Source organism: Leopardus geoffroyi, chromosome D4 (genome assembly GCF_018350155.1).
Source record: "Leopardus geoffroyi isolate Oge1 chromosome D4, O.geoffroyi_Oge1_pat1.0, whole genome shotgun sequence".
NCBI classification, from domain to species: Eukaryota; Metazoa; Chordata; class Mammalia; order Carnivora; family Felidae; genus Leopardus; species Leopardus geoffroyi.
This window is the reverse complement of record NC_059342.1, coordinates 1,763,234-1,784,135: the sequence shown is the minus strand read 5'-3', so window position 1 is coordinate 1,784,135 and position 20,902 is coordinate 1,763,234. Positions and strand designations below refer to the sequence as shown.

Genomic DNA, 20,902 nt, shown 5'->3' with positions numbered 1-20,902 from the left:
AATACATTTTGCCACTAAAAAAATTTTTTTTAATGTTTATTTTCATTTTTGAGAGAGAGAGAGACAAAGAGAGACAGAGCATAAGCAGGCAAGGGGCAGAGAGGGAGGGAGACACAGAATCCAAAGCAGGCTCCAGGCTCTGAGCTGTCAGCACAGAGCCCGACGTGGGGCTCGAACTCACAAATTGGGAGATCATGACCTGAGCCGAAGTTGGACGCTTAACCAACTGAGCCACTCAACAACCCCCCCGAATAACTTTTTTTTAATGTTTACTTATTTTTGGGAGAGAGAGTGATTAGGGGTGGAGCAGAGAGAAAGGAGGACAGAGGGTCCAAAGCAGGCTTCAGGCTCTGGGCTATCAGCACAGAGCTCAATGCAGGGCTCAAACCCATGAACCACAAGCTCATGACCCGAACCAAAGTGGGATTCTTAACCGGCTGAGCCACCCAGGCACTCCACATTTTCCCATTTTTTTAATCTTAAATGATGGTTGACTGCTTACAGCAAAAACCAACAACGTATTTTGCAGTTTACAACATATGTAGGATTAAAGTGTATAATAACAACACACAAAGTGTGGGGGGAAAGGACATGTAAGTTGACTGTTGTAAAATTCATGTATTATATACGAGAAAATATGATATGATTTGAACATAGATCGTGATCAACATAAATCCCAGAGCAACTAATAACGCTAATGCATAAATAAAAGAAATCTACCTAATAAGACAAGCATGGAGACAAACTGAAATCGTAAAAAAAAGGTATTTGCCTTAAAAGGAGGCAGGGATTAAAAAAAAAAAGCAATGAAGAAAAATAAAAATGTATCAATACTGTAGACTTAAATCCAACCGTATGGATAACTACGTTAAATGTCAATGGTTTAAGGGCACCCGGGTGGCTCAGTCGGTTAAGTGACCAACTTCAGCTCAGGTCTAGATCTCACAGTTTGTAGGTTCAAGCCCTATGCTGACAGATCAGAGCCTGGAGCCTGCTTCGGATTCTGTGTCTCCCTCTCTCTCTCTCTCTCTCTCTCTGCCCCTCCCCCACATTCTCTCTCTCTCTCTCTCTCTCTCTTTCTCTCAAAAATAAACAAACAAAAATTAAATGTCAATGGCTTAAATGCTCACACTTAAAAGGCAGGGATAGATAAAAAAGAAAAACACAATTATGTGTGGTCTACAAAAAATTCATTTAAATGTAAAACCACAGTCTCCTTGTCAGAGTAATTAGGAAAAAACAAGAAATAGAAGGATCGAAATTGGAAAGGAAGAAGCTGTCACGTTTGCAGACACGTGACATTACACACACAGAACCCTACAGACTGCACCCTGAGCCTTCTAGAACTCATAAATGAATTCAGTAATGTGGCAGGATACAAAATCAATATGCAAAGGTCTGTTGTGTTTCTATATACTAATCATGAACTATCAGAATGCGAAATTAAGAAAACAATTCCATTTAAAATTGCACCAAAAAAGAATAAAATACTTAGGAATAAATTTAACCTGAAAATTATCAGGCATTGATGAAAAAAATTGAAAAAGACACAAATTAACGGAGAGATATTCCATGTCCGTGGATGGAAAGAATTAATCTTGTTAAAACGTCCATACGACCCATACTAATACAGTGTTGTCACTGAAGCATGTGACAGGTCTTAAGGAATCCTCTCTCTGACCCTTTGCAACTTCCCTGACAAATCGGCCTGTCTCTGCTTGCACACCTGCAGTGTTAGTGAGCTCACTACCACACGAGGCTTTCAATTTCACCAGCGGCAGTTGGTGCTGGGAACTTTCACCAGCTGGCAGTTGGTGCTGGTTTATTTCTGCCTGCAATGGAGGCAGTGTAGCCTAGTGGTTAGTGGGCTTTGTGAGAGCTGAGGTTCAAGCCCCAGCTCCTCGCTCACTACAGAGTAAACAGGCAAGTTCCCCACGTAGCTAGCCTCAGTCTCCTTATCTGTAAGGAGGAAAGACCATGCCTAACCCCTAGGACTGTTGTGGGTTAAGTGGCTGATGGACCCAGCAGCCACTTGGAGGAGTAAATAGGTCCTGGACAATGAAAGCTGGGGCAAAAATGACATCAGCGCTGGCAGGTGCCTGGAGAGCCAGCCAATCACAGATGGGGAAACTGAGGCCCAGAGGGTGAAGTGGCCCTCGAGCTGTGTAGAGAGCAGTTGAGCAGAGTGATGTGCATGTGGTGGTGAGGATGCAGGGACACAGCACGCCCACATGTGACCCACTGGCTCCTTACAGCAGCGTGTAGACAAGCGTCTGTGGACGGGCCCCTTTCCACGGGAGGCCACGGGGGGAACACAGCTCCTCTAAGGACTCTGGCCCGCCGGCCTGACCCCCAGGGGTCCATGTGTGCCGGGTCCCCAGTGACCAAGAGCACCCCTAACAGGGTGTGTTTATAATTACACCTGAACTGTGCAGCCTTCGCCTTTGGGGACAAAGCTTCCTGAAACTTGCTTCCCTCCTAAGAACCAAATGCAGAGTCAGCCTGTCCTTGACATTCAGGGCCACGGGGGCACCTGTGTTTACCCTGTGCTGCCGAGCCACAGATGTGCAGACAGGTCAGGGGGTGGAGGGCGCCGAGCAGAGCTGGGTTCAGGGCCCAAGCAGTTAACAGGGTCAGTTTGGGCCCCGCAGTGCATACAGCATGCCTGGTGCTCCATTATTTAGCACCCTCTCCGGGACACAACAAAACCGTTTTCAGGAATAATTGTGAAATGACATGAATCAACCACCATCATGGCGGTAAAGGGACTCAGACAGTAAACTTTTACCGAACTTCATGCCAGAAAAAAAAAAAAAAACAAAAAACAAAACTATCTATCTATATATATGGTACAAAATAGGAAGAAACCAATAGGTTAGTACCCTTGACTTACTTGAGTGTTTTTGAAAGGGGAAAACCTTAAACCTACACATTGGTCTATTGTGGTTTAATAACAATTTAATTTTTTAATGCTTATTTATTTTTGAGAGAGACAGAGACAGAGACAGAGTGTGAGCAGGGGAGGGGCAGAGAGAGAGGGAGACACAGAATCCAAAGCAGGCTCCAGGCTCTGAGCTGTCAGCACAGAGCCCGACGCGGGGCTCGAACACACGAGCCATGAGATCATGACCTGAGCCGATGTTGGAGCTTAACTAGTTGAGCCACCCAGATGCCCCAATAACAATTAAATAAAAATTAATTAAGTAGCATAATTTTAAAAGAATAATAAATTCTAATTTCAAAGATAACCAAATTCAGTAAAATATTTCAGGTACAAAATAAATTTGCACTCACAAACAAAATGATTACACTCTACAATCTGCACCGTCATGGTGTTTTGGAGTTTTTTTGTTTTTTGTTTTTGAGATCATTCTTGTCTACCATTTTATATACACACACACACACACACACACATATATATGTATATGTATATATATATATATATATTTTTTAAGCCTATACTTTTCTTAAGCATTTATTTATTTGTGGGGGGGGGGGAGGGGCAGAGAGACAGGGGAACAGAGGATCCAAAGCGGGCCCTGTTCTGAGGACAGAGATCCTGATATGGGGCTCGAACTCATGAACCGTGAGATCACGACCTGAGCCAAAGTTGGACACTTAACCGACTGAGCCACCCTGGTGCCCCTCCGCCATTATATATATATTTTTTTAAGTTTTTATTTTGAACCATATCACAGATTCAAAGGTCGTAGAGAGAGGTCCCCGTGTACTCTCCATCCCACTCTGCAACCGGTGACATCCTAGGTTAGTTAACTAGGGTTAACCAGCGTCAAAAGCAGGAAGTTGACGTTGGTATGTTGATGCTGTTCTTGCCATTTTATCACTCGTGTGGTAACGACCACTGTGCTCCGGACCATGGCACTATTAGCTCTCACCTCCCACTGGATCTCCGTCTCACTGTCGGAGGGTTTAAAAACTAATCAAAACTTCCCGGGGTCTTGCGGAATGGCAGATTTGAAGAAGCTGGGGGTCTGTCTTTGTCTTTGTGGTCGCTCTGCTTTCCCGAGGGACACTGACTACCCTGGGTCTCAGGGCTGTGCAGTCCCACAGGGCCATGACTGCCAGTGGTCCCGAGCCTTCCACACTCAAGATGGATGTGAATGTCTGGCCTGGCTGCAGAATTCCAGTTATCTGAACAACTTCTGTGCCGGCCACAGTGTTCGTGAAAAGACAAATAATAAGTGTGCACTAATCTGAAAACTCTGTAGCGGTCGCTTAGAACTAAGACCAACAGGAGATTTGAGTTACACCGTTTAGAGTCGTGGGTGCATGGGGACAATAAAAAGCACATCCACTTTTACTGAGCTTTTGCTATCGTTCTTAAATTCTCCGCAGACAACGTACCCCCTGTGGCCTTGCCTGCTGCAGACCCCGCCTTGGCCTCTCCCTTGGGCTTCATAGCACCTTCTGGCCCTGGTTGACATTGAAATTCCAGTCTGGACTTTTTATCTGGAATGGATGTTAAGCTTCTCAATGAGAGGTTCCAGAACACAGCTGCTGCTTCCAGTGATGCAGATTGTTCACTGCACAAGGGTGCCTGGCTTGAGGGCATGTGAGGGGCTCAAACCCAGCCTGTGCTCTGCTGCTGCTGCCATGCCTACCTGCACGAGGGGTGGTCTTTACGTAATTTGTACAAAGATGCTATGCAGGCAGTGTCAGGTGAATCGCGACTGCCAAAGAGGCATACTGAAGTCCTAACTCCCCATCCCCTGTGAATGTAATGCTTTGGAAATAAGCGTTTTTGCAGGTATAACTTGTTAAGATTCTGTCAGGCTGGATCAGGGTGGGCCCCCACCCAGTGACTGCAGGCCTTGTGAGGAGGGAGACCTGGGCACATGGATGGGAATGACCACAGTGGCAGACACGGAGGCCAGCAGGGGCTGGCTCCAGGAGCTTGAAGAGACAAGGAAGGGTCCTCCCCTGGTGTTGGGAGGGAACGAGGCTCTGCGACCCCTTGATCTGGGACTTCCAGCCTCCAGCACAGTGAGAAGATAGACTCTGTTGTTCTTTTCTTATTTAAAAAAAAATTTTTTTTTAATGTTTATTCATTTTTGAGAGAGACAGAGTGTGAGTGGGGGTGGGGCAGAGAGAGGGAGACACAGAATCTGAAGCAGGTTCCAGGCTCTGAGCTGTCAGCACAGAGCCCGACGTGGGGCTCGAACTCACAAACCACGAGGTCATGACCTGAGCTGAAGTCCGACACTTACCCGACTGAGTCCCCAGGCACCCCTGGACTCTGTTGTTCTAAGCTTCCCCGTGTGTGGGGCTGCTTTGGCAGGAGCCCTGGAAAGCCACACAGGCAGTGACGGCCCTGTTCTAGAACCCTCCTTGTCGACATTTTTAAACATCAGAACTTCCCCGTCCCCCTGGAAACGTGAAGTCCTCGGCAGGGGTGGAGGTGGGGGTCAGTGAGTCTTGTTCTCAAGGACCTTAAAGGCCTGTGGCAAAGATGACACAATACACATAGACCGCGTCCGCAAACGTTCAGTCTGCAGCGGGAAGGGCTGGAGAGAAGATGGCTCAGGCCAAGTTGCTGTTCCCCGAGCAGCCAGCAGAGGGCGGTTGGGCCATGCGGTCAGTGCCAGCACCCTGCAGGGGGCACCGGCCTGGCGTCCCTGAGAACCGGCTGGGTGGATGGCAGGCTGTGCTTAGGGCTCCTCCTCCTCCTCTTCCCACAGGAGGGGAAGCCCCCCACCCCTGTCCCATAGGGTCCCTGGTTCTCCAGGGGATGGGGGTGGGGTGGGGAGGAAGCAGAGGCTCCAGAGAGGCAGGGAGGGTCCAGCCTGGGCACGTGCATCTCCTCTGTCCCCACCTGTCCTGGAAAGGCACCAGGCTTCACCCCAAGATCTGGAACCCAAGGCTGGGCCTGCACAAGAAGGGGGGCAAGGGCAAGACAGCAAGTGGCCAGGGGCTCTGGGCGGGGGCCTACACGGACAGGGGCTCATGCGGGCGGGAGGAGGCCACGCCACCTTTGTGCCGAGAACCCCCTGCAGCGTCTCTGCGCACAGGCCTCTCCAGACGCATGCACAGCGCCCGCACCTCCCCCCTGCCCACTGCACTGGGCCCGTCGGGGCCTCTCTCCATCTCTTATTCCCAGTACATACAGGCTTCCTCTCTGCTGCCGGACCACTCGGTTCCCCTCCCAGACCTGGGCACCTGCTGATCTCCTAGCACAGGGCTCGAATCTTGGCCGTGCCCTCACTCGCTGCCCTGGTCTATTTTGGGAATGGCTCCAGTCCGCTTCCTTGTCAGAAAGACGAAGACAATCGTACGAATCCCTCGGGCTCGTGCTCGCTCCCACAGTGACCACTGGCTCCGAAACCCACCTCCTCGCTCCAGTCTTGTGAGCACTTACTCTGAACCTGACCTTTTGCTAAGCACCTTGAAAACAGCACCTCATTTTATCCACAGTAACCCCTGAATGTGCGACTGTTACCGTCCCCACCAGGCAGATAGGGAAACTGAGGCTCAGAGAAGTCCTACTGTTTGCCCACAATCCCAGGCTGGTGCTGGGGAGCCAGAGCTGTTGCAGAGCTGTGGTCCACCATGGAAACGCAGCATGGACTGGTTTTGTCTCAGAATGTCAGACTAGGAGGGCCCTGGAAGAGCCTCAGTTTCCCTGGGGGAGTGTGGGGGTGACACCAGCCGCCCATCCAGTGATGAGGCTGGAGATCGGGATCTGGAAGAGATTGAGGATGGGGGACTTGGGGGCAGTAGGAAGGAAAAGCAGAAGGCAGGGCCAGTGGAGTGACGATCCAGGGCAGCGGGAGCCCCGAGCGGAAGGAGACTAGAGGTTCGCCCCGGTGGACAGGCTCTGGCAGGGGTCTCGGGTGCAGGGCAAGAGCTGTGCTCACTCAGCACCTGCTATGGGCCAGGCCGGGAGAGCCGGCCGTGCCTTTCCACCCCCACACCCACCCTTCGAGGAAGGCTCTCCAGGGACAAGGTGGCTATTAACACAGCTGATGCCCCACCCTCGTGACGCCTGCCGCTGCTTACAAGGGATGAAGGGACTTGAGGAACCACAGCAGCCTGCGGCAGTCAGGCCCTTGCAGCCTCATGGTTAGGGAGGCAGGAGCCTTGCAGGGCTGCAGGACTCCAGGGAAGGTCTGGGCCCCACCCTGGGAGAGTCAGTGGTGTCAGGGGGCCAGGACAGAATTGGCCTGCCCCGCTGGTGACAGGCTCAGGGTTCTCCCCACGGCATCCAGATAGTGGTATGGCCCCGGTGCACTCAGACCCTTCCCAACGCCCCATTTGTTCACACTCACCGAGCAGGCAAACCCCCCACCAGGCACGGCTGTACCAGTCACCTACTCCTGCCAGGACCTGAGGGTCTTGGCAGGGAACAGGAGAAGCGAGGGCACGGTGCTGGGCTCACTCAGACACTGGCATCTGCAACTGGGGTCTGTCACCACGAGGGAGGGGAGGACTCCTGTGGGCAGTGCGTTTGCAGGGCAGTGGGGAGGGGAGTGTTGTGACCTGACCCAGACCCAGCTCCAGATGGCAGGTGGGGCAGTGCGGACACCAGACCCGGGTCTCAGAAGAGGGTTACATTCTACCTGCTACCTTGTCTTGCCTCCCAGAGCCCAGAAGAGCCAAGCAGGGATGGAGACAGAGGGACTGGACACCCTCGCACCTGCCTGTGTGCACCACCAGCCAGCTCAGCAGCCTCCCTCTCTGGGCAGGGTTTTTCCTGCACTCAACTCTTAATTGCAGCAGGATGGTGTCTGGATACCGGGTGACCAGAATGATCTTTGTTCTCTGCCCCAGGCAAGCAAGCGGCACAGAGGTCCTGCCCACTGTGGCCAGCTTCCTGCCAAAGGGCCTCCCCGGGTGTCAGCAGGCGTGTGGGGACCGGCATGCTGTGATCTCTCGGCAGGGCAGACCCCCCGCTTTGCCCCTGGGGCGTGGAGGAGTGTCCTGTCCTCTTGTGTTCTTTTCACTCCAGAGCAGAAGTCACATTTGACAGCACAGGTCTCCGTACGGAATTGGTTTCTACTGCTGCCTAACGAATCACCACAAACAGCAGGCACTCGTTATCTCGGGGTGTCTGCGGGCCAGGGGTGCAGGCAGGGTTCTCTGCTGGAGGTCCCACAAAGGCGCCCAGGCCGTTGGTAGGGCTGCCCTCATCTGCAGGTCCAGCTGACCATGGACCCACTTCGAAGCTCATTCGGGCTGTTGGCATCACTCACCTCCTTGCTCTCTGCTCCCGGAGGGCCCCCTGGGGTCCTGGTCCCATGGCCCCTCCGTAGGGCCCTCACCACGTAGCAGCCGATTTCCAGGCCTACAGAACCACCTCCTGACCTCAGGGAGGCCCCTGTCCCCCGGTTGGGTCAAGTCCGGGATAATTTCCCTTTTGATCAATTCAACACAACCAGTTAGGGACCTCAATTACGTTAGCAAATCCTGTCTGTCAGATAAGGTACCAACCAGCAGGTACGCCCACGGTCTGGGGGTTACACAGGGCACGTCACCAGGGGGCGCTCGCAGAATTCAACCGGCCTCCATTCCCTGCTCTGCACTTAGAGAAATTTTATTCTCATCTGTAGTAGAAACATAAAACAGCAGGGCATTTAAAACCTGGATTTCTAAACTAGGGTAGGTCTCTCACATGATGTGTACTGAAAGGACCTGCTTCCTCTTGTTCCGACACGTGGCTCATCGTCTGGGAAAGAGGCCCACAGAGCAGGATGAGCTGAACGACAACGGTCTCTTCAACCCCCTTTTGTTCCATGAGAACGGAAGGTAATGAATAATTGGCAGGCCTCCTGGACAGTTGTATGGGTTGTGCACTGAAGTGCCCTTCACAGCACAGTCAGTGATACTCCCGAGAGCTGTGTAGTCTGTACATGGTGGTTCTGGCTAGGTGCTTACAACAGGGGTCTCCAGACCTTCCCTGGGTCCCCAACAGCCGTCCCCAGCCTGTCCCCAGGTGCCAGGAGGGTCTACAACCGTAACTCCCTGGCTGAGGATGCTGCCGGGTGTACCACTAAATGCAAAACCATTCGGGAACCACCGTGTTTCTGGAACAAGCCTTTTAGTCTCAAAGCAGGTGACTACCCAGACCTCCCAGGAGGTCTTGGACCCCCACCCCAAGCTTACATTCCAGAGGGCTTTCCAGCCCCGGCAAATGGTGTTCCTCCACCTCCCTGCCCCTGCCTGCCACACCCCGACACCGAGTCAGCTGCCTCCTCCCCTGACCTCTCCTGGGGTTCCCAGAGCAGATTGTTCTTCCCAAAGCCACCACGTTTGGTCACCCCCTGTCTTCACTGCCCATCTGCTCTCCTAGACAGCCAGGATGGGCCCGGGGCAAGGCTGGCACAGGGGCCCAGAACCCTGAATGGGGCCTGCCTCCCAGGGCTGCCTGCAGTCAGCAGCCAGCGAGGCCTGTGGGCACTGATGGCTGCTGGGCGGGGCCTCCCCACCCACCCGCTGTGTGGGAGCAGGAGCGGCTGCCTGGGGAGGTGCAGGGAGGAGGAGGCCAGATTTAAACACAGTGAGCAAGGTGTGCCTCTGGACACCCGGCTGGAGGTGACATCTGGCAGTGGGAGCCACTGGCTCAGTAGCCCTTGTCCTAGTGAGGGGTTAAATGAGATGGTATGAGGGCGGGACTCCGAGGACATGCTCCCCAAACCGTTCCCAGGGTGATTCCACTTGGGGAGTGCACACTGGAGCCCTTCTCAGCAGTAGGGCCCAGAGAACATCCGCAGATGTCAGGAGAGGGCGTGGGGCATGGAGCTCCAGCCTGCTAGGTTTCCAAAGGCTGGCCGTGTCCAAAGTATCCGAACACTGAAAAGCCGACACACCGCCAGCACACCGATTGGAACATTGACAGCCCCCAGAAGCCGTGAGCTCATCGCGTCTGCATCTGGAAGCTCCTCACCCCTGGCTGGGTGCGACAGCATGTCACCTGCTCTAGAAAGCTGTCCACCTCTCCCCACCTGTCCCCACCCGTGTTACAGCTTCACCCTTGCTATCAGTTGTGAGCATCAGTTGCTATCAGATGTGAACATCTCTACCTCTCTCCGCGGCTAAACTGTGCTCCTCGAGGGCAGATAAATCGTGCTTTCCTTTGTCTCCTTAGCATCCAACAGACGCCTGGTACGTAAAGGGGAGAGAAATTTCTGGCTTGTTTTTCCTTTTGATGAGGAAAAGAGCCTCCTGGGGAGCCTGGTTATGACTCAATCCGACCAGCAGATGGCGCGAGAGCCATTGAAGATGCAGATGGGGGAGCCATGAGGCCTCTGCACGAACGAGATTTCCTGGAAATATTTCTAGCAAGTAACACATTTATAATAGCTGTTTTTCTGTCATATTCTTTCCCGTTGCATATTCCTTGCAGGATTTGTCACTTGGCAGCTGCAAAGGCCTGCAAAGGCTCAGGACTTGGGAAACTTCCAGAAAATCAAGGATGTGGCTCCCTTGTCCATCCACATTTCAACAGCTGGAGAGGATTTAGATGGAATTGAGTAGAGATGGGAAAGGATGGGCCCTGGACGGAACACTCATACCCACGGTAGCCTTTGCCTTTCCGGGGCCAGCAGGCAGGTCACTGGGCTCTCAGTAGCCAGGACTCTCCAGAGGACCCAGCCCTAGGAGTCTCTTAGCGCTGCCACTGAAGGGAGTGAGTTCCCTGTCACCAGGAGTGTGCAAAGCACTGGAAAGGGGGGGGTAAATAAACAATCCTTAAAGGACTATTGTGAGAGCCCATCTATTCGATGAGCTGACAACTGTAAACCACGTGTGTATAAGACAGTATGAGCATCGAGAAGATTTTAAATTGTTAAGAAGTCAAACACGGTCATAGGAATGAACTACCTAATTTATGTGTCCAAGGCTCCAGCACTAAACTAAAGGTGCTTATGTGGGGAAAACACTAAAAAAATTTTTTTTTTGCTTAGGTAACACCTCTGATGTAGAAGTACATATGTGTGTGCATGAGAATCAGAAATACACTACAAATAGTAGACCAGAAAACCAGACTGCCTGGCTGTGCACGGCCCCTACACCCACGACGGCTGTGACATTTTTAAATGGTCAGAACAAATACAAATAAGAATAATATTTTGCCACATGTGAAAATTAAATGAAACCCAAGTGTCAATGTGCATAAATCAAGTGTGGTCGGCACACAGCCAGGACACGTTCTCTCTGGCTGCTTTCTCACTGCCGAGCAGAGGGGGTTACTGCAACAGACCGTGTGGACGCAAAGCCTAAAATCTTGATGTATCCGGCCCTTTACAAAGAAAGTCTGGGGCCCCTGATCTAGGCTATTAAAACTGGCAAGGAGGAGAATTCACCCAGTTCACTCCTTTCATTGTCTCATTTGGGGAAACCGAGGCAATAGACAGGAAGTGGGCTTGCTCAAGGGCAGGAGAAGGAAAGGACCAGAAACCAGGGTCCTGGGCTCATTGTGGGGTCCTTTGTGCTCTGGATGGCATTTGGACACTTGCGAGTTGGGCCTCGGGGCCCCTCCTTAGCACTCAAAGACAGGTACAAGATGCTGCAGGAAGCCCAGGTCAGGCGGGGGCAAGGGGCAGGACAGCCTGGTGTGTGGGGACGGCACCAGAGTCCTGACCCCATCCCCACTCAGACCAGCAGGAGGGAGGGGAGTCTGGGGACCAGAAGCTGTACTGTCCTGCTGTCTGAGGGGTGGGGCAGCTGTGGCTTCTCTGTCCCCTGTAGCCCCGCCCACATCCCCAGTCCCAGGAGAAGGGATGGAGGACGAGGAGAGGCACAGGTGTGAGTCCCTACTTGAACTCCGACAACCTGATCTGTCCTCCCAGCTGCTGGCAGACCCAACCTGAGGAGCTGGTGCGGCCCTCCCAACCTGCCTGGGGGGAGGGGCGGCGGGGCCAGACAGTGGCTTGGTCTCCGCCTGGGCCCCCCAGGTACCCCAGTGGCTGGCTAGGAAGGAGAGGTGGTCCAGGTACGGGCCCCTCCACGGGTTCTGCATCGGGCACCCTGGAGCCACCCATGAGTGCAACCCTCGCCTTATCATCAGGAAGACTGACTGGCTTAGCCCTCCTTCCGACTGAAGACACTGGGGAAGGAGCAGCGTCTGCGAGAGGGGAGCAGAAGGGCGGAAGGGAGCCCTGGCGGAAGGTGACCCAGGTGAAGGAAGAGCTAAAAAGTAAAAGAAGAAAGAGGGTGAGTGAACGCAGGGAGGGACGAGAAACAGGAGAGCCAACAAGGATGGAAAAGGAAAGCAAAAGAAAGGGAAGCAGAAGCAGTTTCCAGGCGCACCTGGAGAGGGGGGTCCCGCTGGAGAGACCCTGCCTCCGCTGTGGGGCCTCTCCTCCTCTGCTGCCTTCGAGGCCAGTGACGCGGAGGGGGGGCGGCCAGTGGGCGACCTGGCACCTGCTGTGATGGCGGAGATGGCCGTGGGGGCGTCCTGCACGGACCCTCCCTCTCCCTGAGGCGGAGCAGCTCCCAGTCCCAGTGCGGTCTGGAATGCACGCCCAGGCAAGAGTCTGACCAGTCTGGGGGCCTGGCACCGTGTCCCCAGTCACAGGGCCCAGAGCGCGGGGCACATCTCCAGGCCGCCCACACCCATCCTCGCTGTTCCTGCGCACGCTGCGGGTCCCCATCGAACACCGGCCCCAGCGGCCACCGCTTCCGGCCCCGGGTGTGGACTGGGATCCAAGGTCCCTGCGGAGCCTCCTGGGGCCAGGTGGGGGGGTCGGCGTGAAAGGAGGCGGGACATACAGGGGGCTGACGAGGCTGGGTGGTCTGGGGTCTGCGCTGCCTCGAGCCAGTTACTACCTGCCTACAGATTTATCTTTTAAATTTCACACTTCTAAAGAAAACCACACTTTTAAGAAAAATAACTACAAAACAAAAATAAAATAGCACATTCCAAAGGAGCAAGTTTGTAAAATACCATTAAAGGAATAATTTGAAGAGAAGGAGGAGGGATGTGTCTTAAGGCGCTGTCCCGAAACCCGATTTGAGCCCCAAGCTCACAGGGGTTTGAAATGATCCAAAACGAAAAGTCTACACTTGACATCGAAACTTTCGTAAAGGAAGGCGTCTCCAACGAGAAAGTCACTCGGCGATCCCTGAGAGATGTGACCTGCGAGCGTGAGGACCCCGAGATCTTCTGCTTTGAAGGCAGGACCAAGGTGGCCAGTCTCGAACCCGCGCACCGGGAGCGCGAGCAGGGCGCGAGCCGAAGGCGCACGGTGCGTTCGGGGCGCTGCGCACTTGAGGTCCGGCGGGTGCGGGCGCCACCTCCGCCTGCCGGGCCGGGCCGGGGACAGCCAGAACCGTCGGCTTCCGGGAGGGGAGCGAGGGTGAGCACCTGCGCGCGGGGCTGCGCCGGGACCCGGGAACCGCTGGCCCGTCGGGGCTCGCGGAGGAAGCGTGGGAGTCCCCGCAGGCAGCTGCTGAGCCGTCGCATTGGGAGGTGAGCCCACAGGTCTGGAAGCAACGTACCCTCCGTTCCCGCCCTGACTCCGTTTTGCGGCGTAAGATCCAAGCCCACGGCCAACGGGGGAGGAGACGCAAAGAAACCCGCCGGGGCCGGGGTCGGGTGCGGGCTGGTCCCAGGCCCCTCCCGGCCCCTCTGGGCCCCTCCCGGCCATGCAGAAGCAGCGCCGCCGGCCGCCGGCCTCGCCCAGGTCTGCGCACTTCCGACTCAGCCTCCCCGTCTGCGTCGGGGCTCGGGACGACCACGGCGAAAGGCTCCCTCGAGGAGGCGCCGGGGGAGGAGGGGGAGTCTGGAACCCGGGCACCCCTGCTGAGGGGTTGCTTAGGGAGGGAGTTACCCCCTCCCCGCGTCTCGCTTCCAGCTCGGCCGCGGGGTCCGGAAGGGCAGCTCAGTGGGGGAAAGCGGCCCCAGCCGGCGCCGGGACCCCCCAGCCACCTGAAGCCCCTCGCCGCCCGCCGCTGGGAGAGGGTGGCTGGCCTCGGGCGCTGAGGTCACCTTTTCCACTGCGCCCGCCGAGAGCGGACGGTTTCCGGGATTTTCGCGGCGGCGGCGGCGGGAGGCCCCAGTCGGGTCCCAGGCGTTGGCTCGGCTGCTACGCCCCTGGGGTGGGGGCTCGGAGGCTCCTCCACCCCGGGGGCCCCCTCCTATAGGACGGGGAGGAGGGACCCACGGTGAACCTTTGCCGGCCCACGACGCGGCAATTCCCGAGCAGAAGAGGCCCTGCTACCGTTCGTGCGCATTTTTTCGCCTAAGAGGGGTTTATCTGCGGGTCTGCTTGGGATCGCGCCCGCGGGGAGGCCTCCTCCGGCGGGGGAGGTCAGAGGCCTTCCCACCGGGTATGGGAGACCTGAGGGAGGGTGATGGGCGGGCCGGCTTCTCTCGGGACCGAGGCCCCGACCAAGGCCTCCGACTGGTCCCCTGCAGGCATTCTGCGAAGAGCCCGGGGCCTCATTCCCTGCGCGCAGACCTCGCCAGCCACGGAGAAAGCGCCCGGGCGGTGTCCAAAGAGCTGGGGGAGGCACTCTGGGCCTCCGCACCTGCGAAATGGGGTGTGGGCTGGGCTGCGCAGGGTTCTGACTCCCCCAAATCTAGAGGTGAGGTCTCACCCTGACAATGACTTCCTTCTCTCAAGCCTGACCTAGGAGGCCAACGGGGCGGGGGTGGGGGGGGGGGCAGATGGGTCTGTTGACCGCTGCTGGAAACCCAGTGTCATCTGGGACCTGGTCTTCCATCTAAGGACCCGAGACCGCCTGGAGCAGCTGAGAAACTTCTGTCAGGGGTCCAAAAGGGGGGGGGGGGTGAAGGGATAGAGCGGAGGTGGCTGGGCCTAACCCTCCAAAGGAAACACCCCCATCTATGCCCTTGTAAAGACGCTGCGAAGAGGGGGAGGCGGAGGGCTAGTGAGGATGGGTGGAGGCTGGTGGGCCCAACTGGGGTGGGGGGCGGTGAGAGGAAAATGGGTGATGCTGACATGTGCAGGGAGCACACGGTGAATGAGCCCTGCTCCTCCTGGCCCGGGGTGGGGGTGGGGGGGGTGGGGACGGGCAGTGCTGTCCAGGAGCCGCTGGGTTCTCTCTGGGACAGCTGGCATGGTGGCCCCATGCCCCATCATGCCACCTCTCACGGGGAGGGTGGCCGGCTCAGTGTGGGACACTGTCATTCTCAGTGGGTCCCACACTGTCCCCTTTCCAACAACAACCATGTGACTCACAAGACCACCCACAGGTGGAGCTCCTGGAGGCCCCCTTCCAGACCTGACGCTGGCTGTTACGTCCAGGAAGGGGCAGCTCCAGCCAGTCACCCGACCACTGCAGGGGGAAGCAGCTGGGATCTCAGAGCCTCTGGCAAGACATTGTCTTTGTCCCTACGGACAAGAAGTCTCGGCCGTCTCCTAGTTCACGAAGGGGCTAGGGCGGGTGCAGGGAGTGGGGCTGTCCTAGAGGTCTCACTGCCTGCCCTGGGGCTAGAGAGCCTGCATCCGCTGGCAGAATGCAGGCCGTGGGTCTGTAGGCCATTTCCCAGAAGAAACACTGAGGCCTGGGGCAGAGCTCTTATAGGGGGAGAAGTGGACCAGGACCTCGGCCGAGGGACTGCCGAGCGGCTCTCCTCAGCCTCCCAGAGACACCCGTCCACCCCCATTGATACCCTCCTTGCCCAGACAAACGGTGTACTCCTCCCCAAGAGGCCTGTGGGGCACGTGGGTGCAGGACCCCCCCTACTGAGTTGTCATAGCCTCCCTGGAGCCAAGAGTCGGCATCCCCTCAGGACAGGTCTGGAAGGTGAGGCCCAGATGGGGCAATGGCTTGTGGGGAGTGGTGGGAGCCAGAGATGGGAGAAACTCGGCTGAGAGGGTGTGGTGGTGGGGGGGCTGTTCACCCGATGGCTTCGGTTGATATTCCTGCAGTGATGAAGAGAAGCAGCCAGGGAACGCTGGACCTCCTCCAGTCACGTGGGGGTACTATAAGGCTCAGAGACCCGTAGGGCAACGCCAGTTGCCCCCAGGCTCTCAGCGCGCCCTGTGGCCCCTCGGCCGGCTCAGCCCTGGGGACAGTTTTCTCTCTTACTGTAAAGCTGGGGAAAGGGGAGGCTGCAGCCTGTCCTTCCCGGACATCCGTGTCTTCCTCCAGGGGGGCAGAACCCACCCCACAGCCAGCGGGGTTGCCAAGGAGGACGTGTCCATGCATCACTTGGCGATGTAATGAATCCCGCTGGAGCACCCCTCAGGGCAGCCAGCTCGGGACAAATGAGGCCATGCCTGGTAAACTGAGGCGGGGGTGCACAGGTGCGGCCGCCGCTCTTCGAGTTTCGGCTGCCTCCCGCTGCACCCCGGCCTGGCGGGCGGCTCTGAGCGCCGGCCAGGAGGCTTGCGCGCAGCTACCCCTTTCCCAGCGAGCTTCGCGGCCTTTGCCTCTCCTCCCCCGACCTCTCCAGGGCTGTCTACCCACCGCCCCCCCCCCACCCTCCTCCGGCCAGGCCGCTGCCTTCCTAGCGGCCCCGGCTCTCTCTTTACCGCCCCTTGCCCAGCCCTGCCTGCCTCTGTGCCCCGCGGCACGTCGCGGCCCGCGGCTCCCGCTTCTGCCGGCCGCTCTCCGCGCACGTCTCGGCGTCCGTGGCACCCCCACCCCTGTCTCGCATCTTGTGTGGCCTCGCCGTTTCGCGCTGGCCCCTCTCACCTCGGTCTCGAGCCCTCCGCTCCCACCTCTGGGGTCTGGTCCCCGAGCTCTCCGGCTCTCTCCTTCCTGGGAGTGCGCTTCGCCGGGTCCCCTCGGTCTGGTCGGCCCGCCCCTCGAGCGGCCCCCTCTCTCCCGCCTCCCTCCCGTCTCCGGCCTCCCTGGGGCTCTCGCCCTGGGGGTGGGGGTGGGGATGGGGGCGGGGCGGGGCGGCCGGGCGGGGCGGGGCGGGGCGGTGACGCGGGGCCGGCCGGGCAAGAGGCGCGGTGGCGCGGGGCGGGGGCGCAGTCCCGGGTCCGACCGGCCGAGCCCCGCGCGCCCCGCCCGCGCCCTGCGCCTCCGCCCCGGCCGGCCGGCGGGGGAGGGGGCATGAGCCGGCGCCCGCGCGCCGCCCGGAGCTGCGGGCCGGCCTAGAGCCCCGCGCGGGGCCCCCGCGCCCAGCCGCCACCGCCACCGAGCCGCGGGCGCCGCGATGCAGCGGCCTGGGGAGCCCGGCGCCGCGCGCTTCGGGCCGCCCGAGGGCTGCGCCGACCACCCGCCGCACCGCTACCGCAGCTTCATGATCGAGGAGATCCTCACCGAGCCGCCGGGGCCCAAGGGCGCCGCGCCCGCCGCCGCCGCCGCCGCCGCCGCGGGCGAGCTGCTCAAGTTCGGCGTGCAGGCGCTGCTGGCGGCGCGGCCCTTCCACAGCCACCTGGGTACGTGCGGGGCCGCGCGGGGTGGGGGTGGGGGGGGAGAGGGACAGGCGCCTCGAGGTCGCCGCTCGGGGCAGGCGCCGGGCCGCGCACAGACCTGGCCGGCTGGAGGGGGGCGTCCGCTCTCCCCTTCGCCGCCGACCTGCGGCCTCCGGGCGCGGGCGCAGGACCGGACTGCTAATGTCTGACTGCGGGTCAGAGCGACCTCAGGCTTCGGGCTCCCGGGCCTCGGCCGCAGAGGGCTGGTCGGGAGTGGCCGCGGCTGCCCACGGCGGGGAAGCCGGACCTTTGGGGAAGAAGCCCGTGTCTCCGGGGGGCTGTGCTGGAGGCTGACGCCGGTGCCGGCGCCTCAGGTGGGAGCCCCGCGGCCTCTGCTGCAGCGCCCACGCCCCTGGGCCTGGCCTGGGGACCAGAGGCCTGGCTGTGAGCCGCTGCCCGCCTGGCCCTCCCCCTCCAGGTCGGCTGGGCCTCCTTGGGTCTGGAGCTGCCTGCTCCGGCCTTTTCTGGCGCCGCGGGTCCTTCCTCTTCCTTGCTTGGCCGATCCTGCCTTTCCCTGCCGGTCCCTCTCCGAGGCACCCCTTCTTCTTCTGGCCCTTCCCCCCTGCCCCCGCCCCGTCGGCTTCTCCCTAAGGGGTCTGTCTGCCCTTACCGCTCTCCCCTCCCCCCCATCGGCTTCTCTCTAAGGGGTCTGTCTGCCCTCCCTCTCCCACCGTCTCCCAAGGATCCTTTCTCCCCTCCTCACATTTGCCTCCCCACTGCCCGGCCCTCGCCTCCTCCAGGAGGGCGAGCCTGGGCCTCAGTGAGATGCCCGCCCAGGCAGGACCCCCGCCCTGCAGGCCGCCTTGCCCTGCACCCTTGACTCTGCAGCCGCTGCTCGGCCAGCGCACGGGGCAGCAGGGCCCGTTCGTTCGTTCGTTCGTTCGTTCCAAGTCCAGCTCTGAGGCAGCCTCCCGCTGCTCTTTGCAGTGCTGTTAACAATTCGTTTGAAGCGGGCAAAAAAGAAAAACCAATCATCACAGGACTAATGAAAAATGGAAAGGTCTTCGCGGGAAGAGTCTAAACAGAGAAAACAGGAAGGGTACTTTCCTGACTCGCGGGGTGCTCGGAGTTTCCCGGAAGCGCCCAGCCCCACCCCCGCTAAAGACCAGCCGCCTGCCCGCCGCGTGGCTGTTGTGCCCGGCCCAGGACGCCAGATGCGCTCACTCATTTAACAAACATCTCGTTTCGGCCGGGCCGCAGCGATGCCGACTCGGTTGGGGCAAACGCTCGCCCTTCTCTCTGCCACTTCTTGCTTTCCTTTTCTGTGAAAGACACACACTGTGCTTCTCCCTGCGGAAACCTTGTGTGCGTTGAGAATCCCAAAATCCCGGAGGTTGGGGCCTGGGGAACCGCAAGCAAAGGCGGGGTTGCGGGAGGTCCCCCCTCGCAGACTCCAGGGACGCTGGCTTTGAAGAGTGTCACCCTAGGGCGCGGCACAAATCGCGCACTTCGTGACCAGGCAGGAAGGGTTTGTGCTGGGTGGCGCTGGCCACGCGCACAGTGCTGGGGATCTTTAGGAGGGAGCAGGGCCCAAGCTCACCGGCTCCCCACTCTCTCTCCCTCCAGCCGTGCTGAAGGCCGAGCAGGCAGCGGTGTTTAAGTTCCCGCTGGCGCCGCTCGGGTGCTCGGGGCTGGGTTCAGCGTTACTGGCCGCAGGGCCTGGACTGCCCGGCGCCCCTGGCACACCGCACCTGCCGCTTGAGCTGCAGCTCCGTGGGAAGCTGGAGACGCCCGGCACCGGGGAGCCGGGCACCAAGGCCAAGAAGGGGCGTCGGAGCCGCACGGTGTTCACCGAGCTGCAGCTGATGGGCCTAGAGAAACGCTTCGAGAAGCAGAAGTACCTCTCCACGCCCGACAGGTAGCCTGGGTCCCGGCTGAGCCCGGCGGATGGTGGGAGGAGTCTGCTTGCCCAGCTGAGGGTGCACCCTGCTCTTTCCAGAATAGATCTGGCGGAATCCCTGGGCCTGAGTCAGTTGCAGGTGAAGACGTGGTACCAGAATCGGAGGATGAAGTGGAAGAAAATAGTGAGTGTGCCTGTGGCTTTTCGCCCCTGGTTGGCGCCAGGCCCCTGTGCCCTCCGGGAGCCACCCTCCTCTCTCCCCTCCCCACCTCCCCACCGCCTCCTAGACGTGGCACCAACCCTTCCGATTCCCTCCGCGGCTGGTGCCCACAGGGACCCTCTCTGCTCTCTCCTCACCTCTGGGTGCCCTAGCACAGCCCACATTCCTTCGTGCTCCGCTGCGCCCCCAGGCTTCCTGGCAGCCTGAACCCCCAGGCCCAACCCTTCGGCTCAAATGGCCGCCATTTCCTGGGGCCAGGCGCGGCCTCAGATGGCCTGGTGGTGCCCGTGGGAAAGTGCCCGGCCGGCAGGCCCTGCCTGGGCACAGGGCACGGAGTCCCGCTGCCTGGTCCCAGCTCACCGCGGTGCCGGCCCTTCCTCTGCACAGGTGCTGCAGGGCGGCGGCCTGGAGTCTCCCACCAAGCCCAAGGGGAGGCCCAAGAAGAACTCCATTCCCACGAGTGAGCAACTCACGGAGCAGGAGCGCGCCAAGGAGGCGGAGAGGCCGGCGGAGGCGCCGGGCGAGATCATCGACAGGAGCCGCGAGGACTGAGCGTGCAAAGCGGCGAGCCGGGACCGCCGCGCTGCCGAGGCCCCCTCCGCGCGCGGGAAGCCGCGAGTAGGCCCTTCTGCGGCCCCGCCATTTGCTTTCCAAACGTTTCATTATTACCTTGAATGGGGACAGTTAGGGGCCAAGAAAGGACACAGACCCTGCAGCCAAGCCCGGCCCCAGTGCGCTCCCCGGCCCGGGCCTGGAGACTCGCGTCTGGCGCCTGGCACGCCTGGCCCCGGAGCTCCGCGCGCATTCACGCCCTGCTCCTCTCCCGCACCCCCACCGGCCTCGGCCGGCCCCCCGCGTCCGGACGCCGCCGGCACACACCCGCTTCCGCGCGTCGGGGACTCAGCGGCCCGGCGCAGGCCACCACGGCCCGACAGGGCGCGCGGACAGCCCGGTGGCTCTACCCTGAGGCCGGGCCCCCGACGTCGCTGGGGCTCCTACCCCTCTCTTGCGAAGACAGTGATTTTTTTCCAATAAAATATTTTATGACACAGCCGGGCTTGATGAAGGGGTCTCTGAGTCCGCGGGGCTAGGGGAGGGTGGTCGCGGCAAAGTAGGAGGGACGCTTGCAGTGGCTTCTGAAAGCGAACCGTGACCTGCCCCACGGGCTCGGACTGGGCACGGCAGGCGGCTGGGTTGCTGCAGGATTCCTGGAACCGCTTCTGCTCGGTGTGAGGGGCAGGGGTGAGCCTCCGCCCCTTTCCTCCAGCCCAGGGCGCCGGCAGTAGCAGCCACGCTACGCGGGAGCCCCAGGCCACCGCGGAGCTCGCTCGGGAAGTGTCCCGGGGCTGGGAGCGGCCTCCGGTTGTTGGTTCAAGAACCGCTCGTGAGGTCCTCGACGTGGTCCCGGCCAAGTCTTCGCGAGGCAGACAGGACGCCCGGGATCCAAGGCTCACGCAGAGGCGCGCCACCTGCGCAGCCCTGCCTCCC

General features: G+C 59.1%; 1 protein-coding gene across 1 annotated transcript; it reads left to right on the top strand.

Annotated features, from left to right (window-relative positions):
• Positions 1 to 16,898: 16,898 nt before the first annotated feature.
• Positions 16,899 to 20,465, top strand: BARX1 (BARX homeobox 1). Its single transcript, XM_045468870.1, has 4 exons — positions 16,899 to 17,318; positions 18,921 to 19,212; positions 19,294 to 19,378; positions 19,802 to 20,465. Exons 1-4 carry the CDS (start codon positions 17,093 to 17,095, stop codon positions 19,964 to 19,966), a joined length of 768 nt encoding a protein of 255 aa, XP_045324826.1. The 5' UTR covers positions 16,899 to 17,092; the 3' UTR covers positions 19,967 to 20,465.
• Positions 20,466 to 20,902: the final 437 nt, after the last annotated feature.